The following is a 14,686-nucleotide window of genomic DNA, read 5'->3' as shown; positions in this document are numbered from 1 at the left end:
ATATAAAAATCTACAATTTGTATGGAAAAAGTAGAGATGAAAAAATATAAGTTTTAACAAAATGTTATTCATGTATATAAAAATGTTTCTGATGCATAAAAAATGTACAAAGGACACAAAGAAAACAAATAAGTACCAAAAAAGTAAAAACAAGGAAAATCAAGAAAACGGAGAAATAGAGAAAAGCAAAAAATTAGTGGGGACCAGGAAAGAGAAAACAAGAAAATAAAAAACCAAAGAAACGATGATGGGACAAAAAATGAGAGAAAACAAAAAAAATGAGAAGATACAAAGAAAACCAAAGATACAAATGAAAATGCAAAAGAAAAAATAGAAGAAAAAACAAAAAGAACTAGACCAAAACCAGAACAGCGAGTGAGCGAATCGATCCGGAAGTGAGCAAGGAGAAGTGGGCTGGCCCAGCTAAAACGCGACGTGAATTTCCTTCAGTCGAGCGTACGATACAACTCGCTATATGCAAGATATAGTCGCCACCTATTTATTGAGTGCGCAGGTCGCTGCGGCGTTTTTAGGTGGGCAGTCCATTATCCCTTTAGCGTCCAAAAATTGTACCTTATATTATAAAATAATTTTAAATTTTATTTAATACATGTTAAATGTATTTATGCCCTCATTATGTATTTAAAAATTATTCTTCATGTATGCAGAAATTTCCCAAGTAATAAAAAATATTTTACATATATGGAAATTGTTCAACACTATTTGAAAAAAGTCCTCCATTTTTTGAAAATATTTACCTATAAAAATTAGATTTTTTATTCCTCGCATATTTATATTTATTAAAAAAGAAAAAAGGGAATAACAAAAGATGAAACAATGAAACCATAAAAAGAACATGCCTAAAAATGAATAAAGAAGTAGAAAATGAAAAATAAAAAACATTAAAGGAAAAAAGAAGAAAAATACTCCCTTTGTCCCCAAGTAGATGGCGTATAAAGGGACGCGGATTTGCTGAACATGGTTCCATGTGCACCCTTTATGAATAGTAAATTAAAAAAACTAGAAAAGGTAAAAAAAAAATCTGAAACTCTATTGTAATATAGATAGTCAACCGGTATACTCACGTATGAAGTTTCAAGAAGAAATCACATCCGTGGTTATCTGGGAAAAAATGAGAAAATCAAAACTATATTACAAATACTGTTTGATGAATAGTATGGAACCTATTGTATTTTCTTCACAAAGAATACCATGGATGCCAATACATCACGAAACTTCACACGGGAGTAGAATGGTCGAGTAACTTTCATATCCTAAAATCTCAGGATTTTTTAATTTTTTCCAATATTGTTTTCTGAATTTACTATTCATGTGGGTGCTCCTGGAAGCATGTTCAGCTTCGTATTTTCGGCGTATAAAGGCAGTAAAAAAATAAATGACTTCTTATTTTGATCAAATATATAGAAGAGGATATCAACAACTATAATAATGAATGAATATATTATGAAAATATAACTTATGGTGATGATATTGATATTGATTTGGTATTGTTTATGTTCATACTTTTGTATATATACTTGGTCAACGTTAGAAAACATTGACCTTTTGACTTAATTTACATGCCACCTATTTTGGGACGGAGAAAGTAGAAGAAAACAACCTGAGAAGAAATACGACCAACCTACTCTTGTACAAGGATGCCGCAAAAAGATAGAGTAAAACCACTTGCGCTTATTGGGCCCGCCCGCACGACACTCGTTGTATGTGGGGACTATGTATCTGTTGGAGTGAGGGATAGATAGCATTTGCGGCTAATGCCTGCCTAATTTTTAGGGAAATTGCTTGCCTATTTGTGAGCTTGCAAATAGATGAAGATGTATTAATGTTAGCCTTGGTTATTCTGGGCCCAAATGCATGAGCTGGGCTTTTAGAGGTCAACAATTTTTGACAAAATTTTGAACCAGAGCTAGAGCCCCCATGCTATGTAAACTGTATCACTACTTAATAAAGTTATACTAAAGAGTGGCGCCATGTTTGGCTCACCTCCACGCCAACTATTGCTTGTATCCCATAATCATTATGCAATAAATCTATATGGTTGACCTAATTTTTTGAAGTATCATTGTACTCTCAAAGAAGTTACACACTGGAGCTTCTTTTCTTTGCTTATAGCTAAGGATCTGCACTAGTCAGGAGTGGAACTATGCTCCCGAAAAGATGCATGGGGCTCCCTCCACCAACCCCTTCCTACTAAAAAATATGCTAGAATATGTACACATATAAATATCTTATGAGTAATTTTAACATGCTCCCGCTTACCTCCTCTTTTCACATGGGAGGTAAGAAGGTTAGAGTTTATCAGACCACTACTTAATCAAAGTAATGGCTCATATCTATTATGTACTCTTACCTCTCATGTGAAAAGGGAAGGTAAAAGGAACCATGCTAAAGTTTGCCATATCTTATCCATACAAAATATGATAAGATACATGTATGTGATTGGGAATGTGAAGGAAGCTTCTACGACACTTGTACCCTAACTTGTAAGGCAAGGACTTTTACCGAATAAGAAAAAAAAACTATAAATAATTCAGAGCTTAAACCTGACAAAGGATCTTTTTTCTTAAATTGGAGTCGTCTATAAGTCGAAAATGGAAGATCATCAAGCCTTGACGTCAAGATATATGGACCATATATGATTTCTCTGGGCTAATTTTAACATGCTCCCTCTTACCTCCTCTTTTGACATGAGAGGTAAGAGTATAATAAATCTAACCCGTTGATTTCAATAAGTAGTGCTTCAAGTAACTCTTACCTTCTTACCACCATCTGAAAAGAGGAGGTAAGAGGAAGCATGCTAAATTGCTCATGTCTCTGAGGCCACGACAACTCAAAGGAGTGCAAGTGAACTTGCGCTGGAGCAAAAACCCTGTGATACGCGAGTCATATTGGTCTATGTCAAGGAGCTCCCTTGTAGCAAGCCATATATAATGTCAGTGCTAGTTTAGATCTCCCCTAAATTAGTTTCCACCAAACATTTGTAATCTTTTGAAAGAATGCACATTAAAAGGCAGGACAAAGGGCTTTTACCATCTTGAGGATTCGAACGTAGGTACATCATGTGCCTCGTCCCTGCCACTCGGTTAAAGTGATTCAACAAGGTCTTTGTATCGCTTATTCACCCTACATTTGACACATATGCCCTCATATACAATATCGGTGTAACACTTAATCGTCAAGATTCCATAGCCCAAGGCGTGGAGGCAGATTTCGGGTGGGAATTTTCCCGGGGGGGGGGGGGGGGGGGGGGGTGGTGAGGGGTGAGCGGTTTCACACATCTTTCCATACAAAAAAATCACACAACTTTCAAAAATACAAACGATAAAGGGCCCTTTTTTACGTCATCGAAAACAATGGCCAGCAAAAAAAAGAAGTCTAAAACTATATCACTAGCTACTTGGTTTTTCTAATGAAAATAGAGGCCACCCTCTTCGATTTTCAATTTTTCATATAACAAAATCAACTGGTCTTTTACCGCTACAGCCAACCAACTAGAACCAAAAGCTACGCCAAACAAGTTCGACCAAAGTCTACTTACAGACTGCAGGCACGACGGCCAGGTACATCCCAGCCAGGGATCATGCTAGACCACACCCCATCCGTAGGCCACCAGATAAGAACTGAAACCCTCAATCTTGGCAACACCAGAAATTTAAACAAATTTCTAAAGCAGACAGGCCGATGCTAGCTACTTGGTGAGTGAGAAAGAGGAGAGCATGACGATGAACACGATGCATAGGGATGCGAGCAACAGCGCGCCGCAGGAGATGTCAACCCTGATGAAGAATGTCTTGGAGACGGAATCCAAGATAACACGGAGCCGCCGCTGGACCTCGACCGTCAGACCCAAGCCCACCGCCCCTCCCGTGGCGACCAGCACGGCGCACACCTTCAATTCAACATCAAAAATCAAATGAGAAATCAAATCACTAGTCAGTGCGTACATGGGACTTCTTGGAGTTGATGATACTTACGACGTCGGCGCAGATGAGGAGCACGGTGCCGGCCTCGCCGCCGCCGACCATCTTCCTCCTCCCGGCGACGTTGATCGCCACGAACAAAGCCGCCACCAGGTTGTAGGCGCACCCGATGACACCCACGGCCAGGACGTACCTGACAGTCGAACAGATAATGAGATTCCATCGCCGGCCAGTAAAGAAGTGAAACTTAGTCTCATGGATCTTTCTTACTGGTATGCGTATAAATCTTTGAACGTGATGATGCCTTGAGGCTCGAAGATGCTGTCCTGGAGTTCAGCGGTGGCGATGATGATGATGGAGGCCGCGAGGAGGAGCAGTGCGAGGACCCGGAGGGCCAGGGTCGCCACGGGCAGGGCGCGGCGCGAGGACGCCATTTTTGTCGATCGGCACAGATGCACGTGATCTTGCGAGCTACGAGCTTCTGCTGCTGCAATGGTGGTTGATCACTTGATCGGAAGGATACATATAGAGCGAGCTAGCGCGCCGGCGCTGATCTGGACGTCAAACAACAGCATCCCACTCACAGAAACACGCACAGCTTCTTGTTTTGATCGCCCAAGAGGAGCCGGCCTGGTGCCCGCGTACGGACGTCCTTGTCTGGATCGGTGCTCGGCGGAGATGGTCGTAAAGTTTACATTTGTACTATCCATGATGAGTTTTGCTACACCTACATAAAAATTCTTATTTAACTTAGAAAAATAGGGTCAGGCCCACCCCGTGAAATTCAGGGGGGAGATGATTAGTTGAGAAAGGAAACAAACGTAGGTTTACGTAACATGTTAAGTATGTCTAGCATTTTATATATATCCATGAATGATAGTATGGGCGGTGAAAAGGATAGATGATTAATTGGAGATGAAGCTGAGGTGGACGAATGGACGGGGTGGCTTGACAGAGTCAAACCCTATATATGTACACCCTCCGTTCCAAATTACCAACCGTCTACTGATTTGGTACAACTATTAGTATGTATTTTAGGTGACATGAAGTTGATGTTATTAGATTCGTATATTTCAAATAATTTGTGGTAATATTTGTATCACAAAATTTACATCATAATAGTGCAACTGTTTGTCAAAGGCTTCCTAACAAAACCTAACACTTCGTAATTTGGAACGAAGGGACTATATGGTAGGACTGGACTAGGGAGCAAACGTGCCCTCCATAGGCTTTGGCATGCAATGATTATGCATGGGTTACAAGGGATCACAAACTGCATGCTATGCATCGTATGGTGCAAATTGATCGCGCACGTGAGTTATCGGGTAGACAATCGCACAATATAATGTCCGATATGAAACAGTATGGCTACAAAGGTATGTTGATGTGCCTCGTCACGATGCAGGGTGGGCGTACTGGTGCTTCTTGCCAGCCAAGTATGTATGTACCACACCTTGGTAAGGCAATCAAGAAGATACCCTAGCCTCCTGGACTGACAAATTCATGTTGCAACCCTTGGCTAGCAAGAAATAATTCAGTCATGCGTAGTGAAAATTGAATATCAGTTAGCTTGGGATAAAAGTTACCATGAACCATGACGGTTCAAACCAGATCTACGAGAATCATGTGATGGACAAGACCCATCCGTTAGCTTAGCATTATTATCGTTCAGTTTTATTGCTATTGCTTTCTTCATGTCAAATACATATTCCTTCGACTATGAAATTATGCAACTCCCGGATACCGGAGGAGTGCCTTGTGTGCTATCAAACGTCACAACGTAACTGAGTGATTATAAAGATGCTCTACAAGTATCTCCCAAGGTATTTGTTGAGTTGGCATAGATCGAGATTAGGATTTGTCACTCCGATTGTCGTAGAGGTATCCCTGGGCCCTCTCGCTAATACACATCATAAGCTTGCAAGGAGTTAGTCACGACGTGATGTATTACGGAACGAGTAAAGAGACTTGCCGGTAACGAGATTGAACTAGGTATGAAGATACCGATGATCGAATCTCGGGCAAGTAACATACCGATGGACAAAGGGAATTACGTATGTTATCATAACAGTTCGACCGATAAAGATCTTCGTAAAATATGTAGAAGCCAATATAGGCATCCAGGTTCCGCTATTGGTTATTGGTCGGAGGTGTGATGTCTGCTAAGACTACGTCGGTATTTCCCCAAAGAGGACGGGATGATGCAGCACATCGACGGTAGGTATTTCCCTCGGTGATGAGAGCAAGGTTATCGAACCAGTAGGAGAACCAAGCAACACTACGTAAACATCACCTGCACACAACTAACAAATACTCGCCACCGGACATGATAAAGAGGGCATCAATCCCTTTCGGGTAACGACGCCAGAAATTGGCAAACGAACGTGAGAGAGTTGTAATAATTTGGTAGATCGAACGCCAAATAAAATAAAGTGCAGGAAGATATTTTTGTATTTTTGGTTTAATAGATCTGAAAATAAAATCAAATAAAATAGATCGCAAAGGAAAATATATTAAAGAAGAGACCCGGGGGCCGTGGATTTCACTAGTGGCTTCTGTCAAGAAATATAGCAAACGGTGGGTCAACAAATTACTGTTGGGCAATTGATAGAACTTGAAATAATCATGACGATATCCAGGCAATGATCATTATATAGGCATCACGTCCAAGATTAGTAGACCGACTCCTGCCTACATCTACTACTATTACTCCATATATCGACCGCTATCCATCATGCATCTAGTGTATTAAGTTCATAAAAAAACGGAGTAATGCAATAAGAACGATGACATGATGTAGACAAGATCTATTTATGTAGAAATAGACCTCATCTTTTTATCCTTAATAGCGATACATACGTGTCGGTTCCCCTTCTGTCACTGGGATCAAGCACCGTAAGATCAAACCCATCACAAAGCACCTCTTCCCATTGCAAGATAAATAGATCAAGTTGACCAAACAAAACTCAAATATCGGAGAAAAAATACGAGGCTATAAGCAATCATGCGTATAAGAGATCAAGAAGACTCAAATAACTTTAATGGATAAAAAAATAGATCTGATCATAAACTCAAAGTTCATCCGATCCCAACAAACACATCGCAAAAAGAATTACATAATATAGATCTCCAAGAGACCATTGTATTGAGAATCAAACGAGAGAGAGGAAGCCATCTAGCTACTAACTATGGACCTGGATGTCTACAAAAAACTACTCACGCATCATCGGAGAGGCACCAATGGACATGATGAACCCCTCCATGACGGTGTCTAGATTGGATCTGGTGGTTCTGGAACTTGCAGCGCCTGGAATTGATTTTTGTCGACTCCCTAGGGTTTCTGGAATATTAGGGTATTTATAGAGTAAAGAGGCAGTTTAGGGGGCACCCGAGGTGGGCACAACCCACCAGGGTGCGCCTAGGCCTCCAAGTGCGCCCTGGTGGGTTGTGCTCCCCTTGGAGCAGCCCCAGGTGCTTCTTTGTCCCACTGGATGTCTTCTGGTCCAAAAAAATCCACAAAAAGTTTCGCTGCGTTTGGACTCCGTTTGATATTGATTTCCTGCGATGTAAAAAACATGCAAAAAATAGCAACTGGCACTTGGCACTATGTCAATAGGTTAGTACGAAAAATATATATAAAATGATTATAAAACATCCAAGAATGATAATATAACAGCATGGAACAATAAAAAATTATATAGATACGTTGGAGACGTATCAGCATCCCAAGCTTAATTCCTGCTCGTCCTCGAGTAGGTAAATGATGAAAACAGAATTTTTGATGTGGAATGCTGCCTAATATGTCATCTCATATTCTTTTCTTTGTAGCATGGATATTTAGACTTTTATATTGTTGAAAGCAATAGTCTAGTTTTGACATGAGGACTTAAATACTCAAGCATACCAACAAGCAACCATGTCTTTCAAAATATCAACGCTAAAATAAGTTATCCCTAGCCAGCATGCTCAATCATTGATCACTCGCATATTAACTACACCCAATGCGTAAGTACGATCATAGTGCCCCCTAGTTGGTGCTTTATAAGAGAAGATGGAGACTCAAATTGAAAATAAAAATTGCATAAAGTAAAAGAAAGACCCTTCACGGAGGGAAGTAGGGATTTGTAGAGGTGCCGAGCTCAAAGCAAAAATTGAGAGATAAAAACATTTTGAGAGGCATACTTTTCCCACCAACGAAAACGACTTAGAGCTCCCAACACTTTCCATGCTAGATATATCATAGGCAGTTCCCAAACAGAAAATAAAGTTCATTCCTTTTTCAACCATACTTTCACTTTCCATGGCTAACCGTATCCACGGGTGCCCTCGATACCAACAATTTTTAAGGAATTTATTATTTGACAACATAAAGTAAATTCATTTTTCATTTCAGGACTGGGCATCCCTAATAGCTTTGCCTTACTCTCGTGCAATGACAAGTGAATAAACACTCATCGTGAGAATAACACATCTAGCATGGAAAATATTGGCCAACATTCACCGCCTCGTGAGCGGTACGAGCACACAAAATAGAAATTTATTTTGAAAATTAGAGATGACACATACAAATTTGCTTAGAACGGCAAAAGAATACCGCATATAGGTAGGTATAGTGGACTCATGTGGCAAAACTGGTTTAAAGGATTTTGGATGCACAAGTATTGATCATATACTTAGTGCAAAATGAAGGCTAGCAAAAGATTGAGAAGCGACCAACCAAAAAACGAATAAGCTCATAAGCGAGCATTGAGCATAATTAACACCGAATAATGCACCACAAGTAGGATGTAATTTCATTGCATAACTATTGACTTTCGTGCTTGCATAGGGAATCACAAACCTTAACACCAGTATTCCTACTAAAGCATAATTACTCATCAACACGACTCACATATCAAATCATCATATCTCAAAACTATTAGTAGGAATCAAGTTTATTTTGTCCAATGATCTTCATGAAAGTTTTTATTATATCCTTCTAAAATATCTATCACTTTGGAACTAATTTTCACGTGTTCCTTTTGATAAGCTCAAACAAATATAAGTGAAGATCATGAGCATAATATTTCTTTCTCTCAAATTAATTTAAGTGAAGCAAGAGAGAATTTCTTGAAAATTTTACTAACTCTCAAATAAATCTAAGTGAAGCAAGAGATCATTTCTTCAAGAATATTAAAGCACACCGTGCTCAAAAATATATAAGTGAAGCACTAGAGCAATTCCATAGCTCATAAAAATTTAAGTGAAGCATAGAGAGCAATTCTAACAAGTCATGGCATAATTTTGGCTCTCTCAAAAAGGTGTGTCCAGCAAGGAATCAAGACTTAAAATAAAAAGCAAAACAAGCAAAACTCATATCATACAAGACGCTCCAAGCAAAACTCATAGTATGTGATGAATAAAAAAAATAGCTTCGAGTAGAATACTGATAGTCGTTAGAAGAAAGAGGGGATGCCACTCGGGGCATCCCCAAGCTTAGTTGCTTCCTTCTTTTTGGATAATAGCTTGGGATGCCATGGGCATCCCCAAGCTTAGGCTCTTCTTACTCCTTATTCCTTCATCCATCGTAACATCACCCAAAACTTGAAAACTTCAATCACACAAAACTCAACAAAATCTTCGTGAGATCCGTTAGTATAAGAAAACAAATCACTACTATAAGTACTGTTGCAACCCATTCATATTTTATTCTTGAATTATATCTACTGTATTCAAACTTTTCTATGGCAAGAACTCTTGAAAGAAAACCATAGATTCATCAAAACAAGCACGCAACGCAAAGAAAACAGAATCTGTCAAAAACAGAACAGTCTGTAGCAATATGGATATTTCGAATACTTCTGAAACTCCAGAAATTCTGAACAATTTGTACGACATGAGAAATTTGTATATTAATCTTTTGCAAAAAGAATTGGTATTTTATCACGCTTCTGTTAAAAATGAAAATTATTTTTGTGAGCGCGAAAGTTTCTGTTTTTCAGCAAGATCAAATGACTATCACCCAAGAAGATCCTAAAGGCTTTGCTTGGCACAAACACTAATTAAAACAAAAAACACAATCATAACAGTAACATAATTGTGCAAACACTCAAGAACAGAAAAAAATGACAAAAATAAATTTTATTCATTGGGTTGCCTCCCAATAAGCGTTATTGTTTGACGCCCCAAGCTAGGCATAAAGCAAGTATCTAAGTTTTTCATCCGTAGTTTTGGCTACTTTTGTAAGGGTTTTCTCAAACCCGGGAGGCTCTTTACGCTTCCCTAAATTCTCAGGAAAAGAACCATCTTTGGATCCAAAATATCCAATCGCTTGTTGCAGAGAGTAATCAATGTATTCATGCGATTGATACTTCCATTGAGATGTTTGAGGGGTTCGCTATATTTTGTAATTCAACCATATGTTTATGCAAATCACCAAGTTTGTCCAACATTTGAACTCCCTCTGGGGTGAAATAAAACCCCTTATTTTGAGGTGGAACCCCTAGAATTCCTTCTAAAATTTCATAGGCAGCATTAGCATCAAGCTCGAAAAAATTCGCTTTAGCGGCAAAATCTAGGAGTTGTCTATGATGCAAAGCCAATCCTATGTAAAAATTACGAAGCAAGATCTTAGCATCCCCCTTTAAATTGCAAATATGATAGAATTCCATAAGCCTATACCAAGCATCTTTCAGATTTTCTCCTTGTCTTTGCTTGAAGTATAGAACTTCAAAATCTGGTGACAAAGGAGGAGTAGACACGCTAGCCATCTGGACAAGAAAGCAAGAAAACGGCGAACGAAAAAAGAGGGCGAATTAAACAACAACTTTTTGTGAAGTGGGGAGAGAAAAACGAGAGGAAAATGGCAAATAATGTAAATTGCCAGGAGATAGGATTTGTGATTAGGAACCTGGTAGATGTTGATGACGTCTCCCCGGCAACGGCGCCAGAAATTCCTTTTGATGTCTGCTAGGCTACATCGGTATTTCCACAAAGAGGAAGGGATGATGCAACACAGCGATGGTAGATATTTCCCTCAATGATGAGACCAAGGTTATCGAACCAGTTGGAGAACCAAGCAACACTACGTAAACAACACCTGCACACAAATAACAAATACTCGCAACCCGACGTGATAAAGGGGTTGTCAATCCCTTTCGGGCAACGACGCCAGAAATGGGCAATCGGACGTGAGAGAGTTATATTAATTTGATAGATCGAACGCCAAATAAAATAAAGTGCAGCAAGATATTTTTGTATTTTTGGTTTAATAGATCTGAAAATAAAAACAAATAAAATAGATCGCAAAGGCAAATATATTAAAGTAGAGACCCGGGGGCCGTAGATTTCACTAGTGGCTTCTCTCGAGAAAAATAGCAAACGGTGGGTAAACAAATTACTGTTGGGAAATTGATAGAACTTCAAATAATCATGACGATATCCAGGCAATTATCATTATATAGGCATCACGTCCAAGATTAGTAGACCGACTCATGCCTGCATCTACTACTATTACTCCACACATCGACCGCTATCCAGCATGCATCTAGTGTATCAAGTTCATGAAAGAATGGAGTAATGCAATAAGAACGATGACATGATGTAGACAAGATCTATTTATGTAGAAATAGACCTCATCTTGTTATCCTTAATAGCAACGATACATACATGTCGGTTCCCCATCTGTCACTGGGATCAAGCACCGTAAGATCGAACCCATCACAAAACATCTCTTCCCATTGCAAGATAAATAGATCAAGTTGGCCAAACAAAACCTAAATGTCGGAGAAGAAATACGAGGCTATACGCAATCATACATATAAGAGATCAAAGAAGACTCAAATAACTTTCGTGGATAAAAAGATAGATCTGATCACATTGTTCAAGATATCTTCCGATATTCCGATAAATCGATCGATTTATCACTTACTGTTGTCTGACCGCTAAGATAAATTTTCCGATAAATCAGCCGATATGGCGATAAATTGGCCGATATGCCGATATACTTGCCGATTTAACCCTTATCATGGGTCGGCCGATAAATTCCCAATAAGCGGTATCCCCAACATTGTCTGATCATAAACTCAAAGTTCATCCGATCCCAACAAACACACCGCAAAAAGAATTACATCGTATGGATCTCCAAGAGACCATTGTATTGAGAATCAAATGAGAGAGAGGAAACCATCTAGCTACTAACTACGGACCCGTAGGTCTACAAAGAACTACTCACGCATCATAGGAGAGGCACCAATGGACATGATGAATCCCTCCGTGATGGTGTCTATATTGGATCTGGTGGTTGTGGACCTTGCGGCAGCTGGAATTGATTTTCGTCGACTCCCCTAGGGTTTCTGGAATATTGGGGTATTTATAGAGTAAAGAGGCGGTCCGGGGGGCACCGGAGGTGGGCACAACACACCAGGGCGCGCCTGGGCCTCCAGGCACGCCCTGGTGGGTTGTGCTCCCCTCGGAGCAGCCCCCAGGTGCTTCTTCGGCCCACTGGATGTCTTCTGGTCAAAAAAAATCCATATAAGTTTCGCTGCGTTTGGACTTCGTTTGGTATTGATTTCCTGTAATGTAAAAAACATGCAAAAAACAGCAACTGGCACTTGGCACTATGTCAATAGGTTAGTACCAAGAAATGATATAAAATGACTAGTGATTATAAAACATCCAAGAATGATAATATAACAGCGTGGAACAATAAAAAATTATAGATACGTTGGAGACGTATCAAGGTCTCTCGGTCATGTCTACATAGTTCTCGAACCCGTAGGGTCCGCACGCTTAACGTTCGATGACGATATAATATTATATGAGGTATGTGATTTGATGACCAAATGTTGTTCGGAGACCCGGATGAGATCACGGACATGACGAGGAGTCTCGAAATGGTCGAGAGGTAATATTATATATAGGACGATGGTATTCGGACACCGGAAGTGTTCCAGAGGGTACCGAATACATATCGGATCACCAGAAGGGGTTCTAGGCACCCCGCAAAAGATATGGGCCTTATTGGCCAAGAGGGGAAACGCACCAGCCACAAGGGGCTGGTGCGCCCCCCATATGGGCGAATGGGGAGGAGAAGGAAAGAGGGGTAGGGAAAGGAAAGGGGGGATTCGGCCTCCCCCTTCCTTCCCTCCTCCCTCCTCTTTCCTTCCCCCTCCAGCAAATATGGCAGGGGGCGCCGGCCATGGGAGACCCCAAGTAGGATTTGGCCTACTTGGGCGCCTCCTGGCCTCCCCTCTCCCTCCCACCTATATATATATATATATATATATATATATATATATATATATATATATATATATATATATATATATATATATATATATATGTGGGGGGGGGCCCTAGCACACACCAGATCAATTGTTAGCCGTGTGCGGCGCCCCCCTCCACCGTTTACACCACCGGTCATATTTTCAGAGTGCTTAGGCGAAGCCCTGCGAGGATCACTTCACCATCACCATCACCACGTCGTCGTGCTGACGGAACTCATCTAGTACCTCGACGACTTGCTAGATCAAGAAGGCGAGGGACGTCACCGAGCTGAACGTGTGCAGAACGCGGAGGTGACGTATGTTCGGTACTTGATCGGTTGACGTGAGAAGAAGTTCGACTACATCAACCGCGTTGTGAAATGCTTCCGCTTATGGTCTACGAGGGTACGTAGACACACTCTCCCCCTCTTTGCTATGCATCTCCATGGATAGATCACTGCATGTGCGTAGAATTTTGTTTTTGTTTTCCATGCAACGTTTCCCAACAGTGGCATCATGAGCCAGGTATATGCGTAGATGATATGCACGAGTAGAACACAAAGAGTTGTGGGCGGTGATAGTCATACTGCTAACCACCAACGTCTTGTTTTGATTCGACGGTATTGTGGGATGAAGCGGCCCGGACCAACCTTATGTGTCCACGCACATGAGACCGGTTCCACCGACAGACATGTATCTAGTTTTGCATAAAGGTGCCTGGCGGGTGTCTGTTTCTCCTACTTTAGTTGAATCGAATTTGACTACGGCCGGTCCTTAAAGAAGGTTAAAACAGCAAACTTGATGAAACACCATTGTGGTTTTGTGCGTAGGTAAGAACGGTTCTTGCTAGAAGCCTGTAGCAGCCACGTAAAACTTGCAACAACAAAGTAGAGGACGTCTAACCTGTTTTTGCAGGGTATGTTGTGATGTGATATGGTCAAGACATTATGTGATATACGTTATTGTATAAGATGATCATGTTTCGTAAGTTATCGGCAACCGGCAGGAGCCTTATGGTTGTCTCTTTATTGTACGAAATGCAAACGCCATGTAATTGCTTTACTTTATCACTATGCATTAGCGATAGTTGTAGAAGCAATAGTTCGCGAGACGACCACGACGCAACGATGGAGATCGAGGTGTCGAGCCAGTGACGATGGAGATCATGACGATGCTTTGGAGATGGAGATCAAAAGCACGAGATGATGATGGCCATATCATGTCACATATTTTGATTGCATGTGATGTTTATCTTTTATGTATCTTATTTTGCTTAGTACGGCAGTAGCATTATAAGATGATCCCTTCACTACATTTTAAGGTAAAAGTGTTCTCCCTGAGTATGCACTGTTGCTACAGTTCGTCGTGTTGAGACACCACGTGATGATTGGGTGTTATAGACTCTATGTTCACATACAACGGGTGTAAGACAGTTTTGCACATGCGGAATACTTGGGTTAAACTTGAAGAGCCTAACATGTACAGACATGGCCTCGGAAC

General features: G+C 40.5%; 1 protein-coding gene across 1 annotated transcript; it reads right to left on the bottom strand.

Moving 5' to 3' along the window:
- Nucleotides 1–3,709: 3,709 nt before the first annotated feature.
- Nucleotides 3,710–4,375, bottom strand: LOC109732337 (CASP-like protein 4D1). The gene is made up of 3 exons (XM_020291517.1): nucleotides 4,212–4,375; nucleotides 3,966–4,134; nucleotides 3,710–3,910 (listed from the first exon to the last, which is right to left on the bottom strand). The coding sequence occupies exons 1-3, from the start codon at nucleotides 4,373–4,375 to the stop codon at nucleotides 3,710–3,712; spliced, it is 534 nt and encodes a 177-aa protein (XP_020147106.1).
- Between the last annotated feature and the right edge of the window lie 10,311 nt (nucleotides 4,376–14,686).

This window comes from Aegilops tauschii, chromosome 3, assembly GCF_002575655.3.
Source record: "Aegilops tauschii subsp. strangulata cultivar AL8/78 chromosome 3, Aet v6.0, whole genome shotgun sequence".
Classification (NCBI taxonomy): domain Eukaryota; kingdom Viridiplantae; phylum Streptophyta; class Magnoliopsida; order Poales; family Poaceae; genus Aegilops; species Aegilops tauschii.
The sequence above is the reverse complement of the archived record's forward strand: the minus strand, read 5'-3'. Positions and strand labels throughout refer to the sequence as shown.

Bases quoted from the DNA above. Each gene is read 5' to 3' on its own strand.
- LOC109732337 (XM_020291517.1), bottom strand. From the start codon at position 4,375: ATGGCGTCCTCGCGCCGCGCCCTGCCCGTGGCGACCCTGGCCCTCCGG. The intron at 4,135-4,211 runs GTAAGAAAGATC...TTCGACTGTCAG, and splicing joins AAAGATTTATACGCATACCA to GTACGTCCTGGCCGTGGGTG. The intron at 3,911-3,965 runs GTACGCACTGAC...GTTGAATTGAAG, and splicing joins TCAACTCCAAGAAGTCCCAT to GTGTGCGCCGTGCTGGTCGC.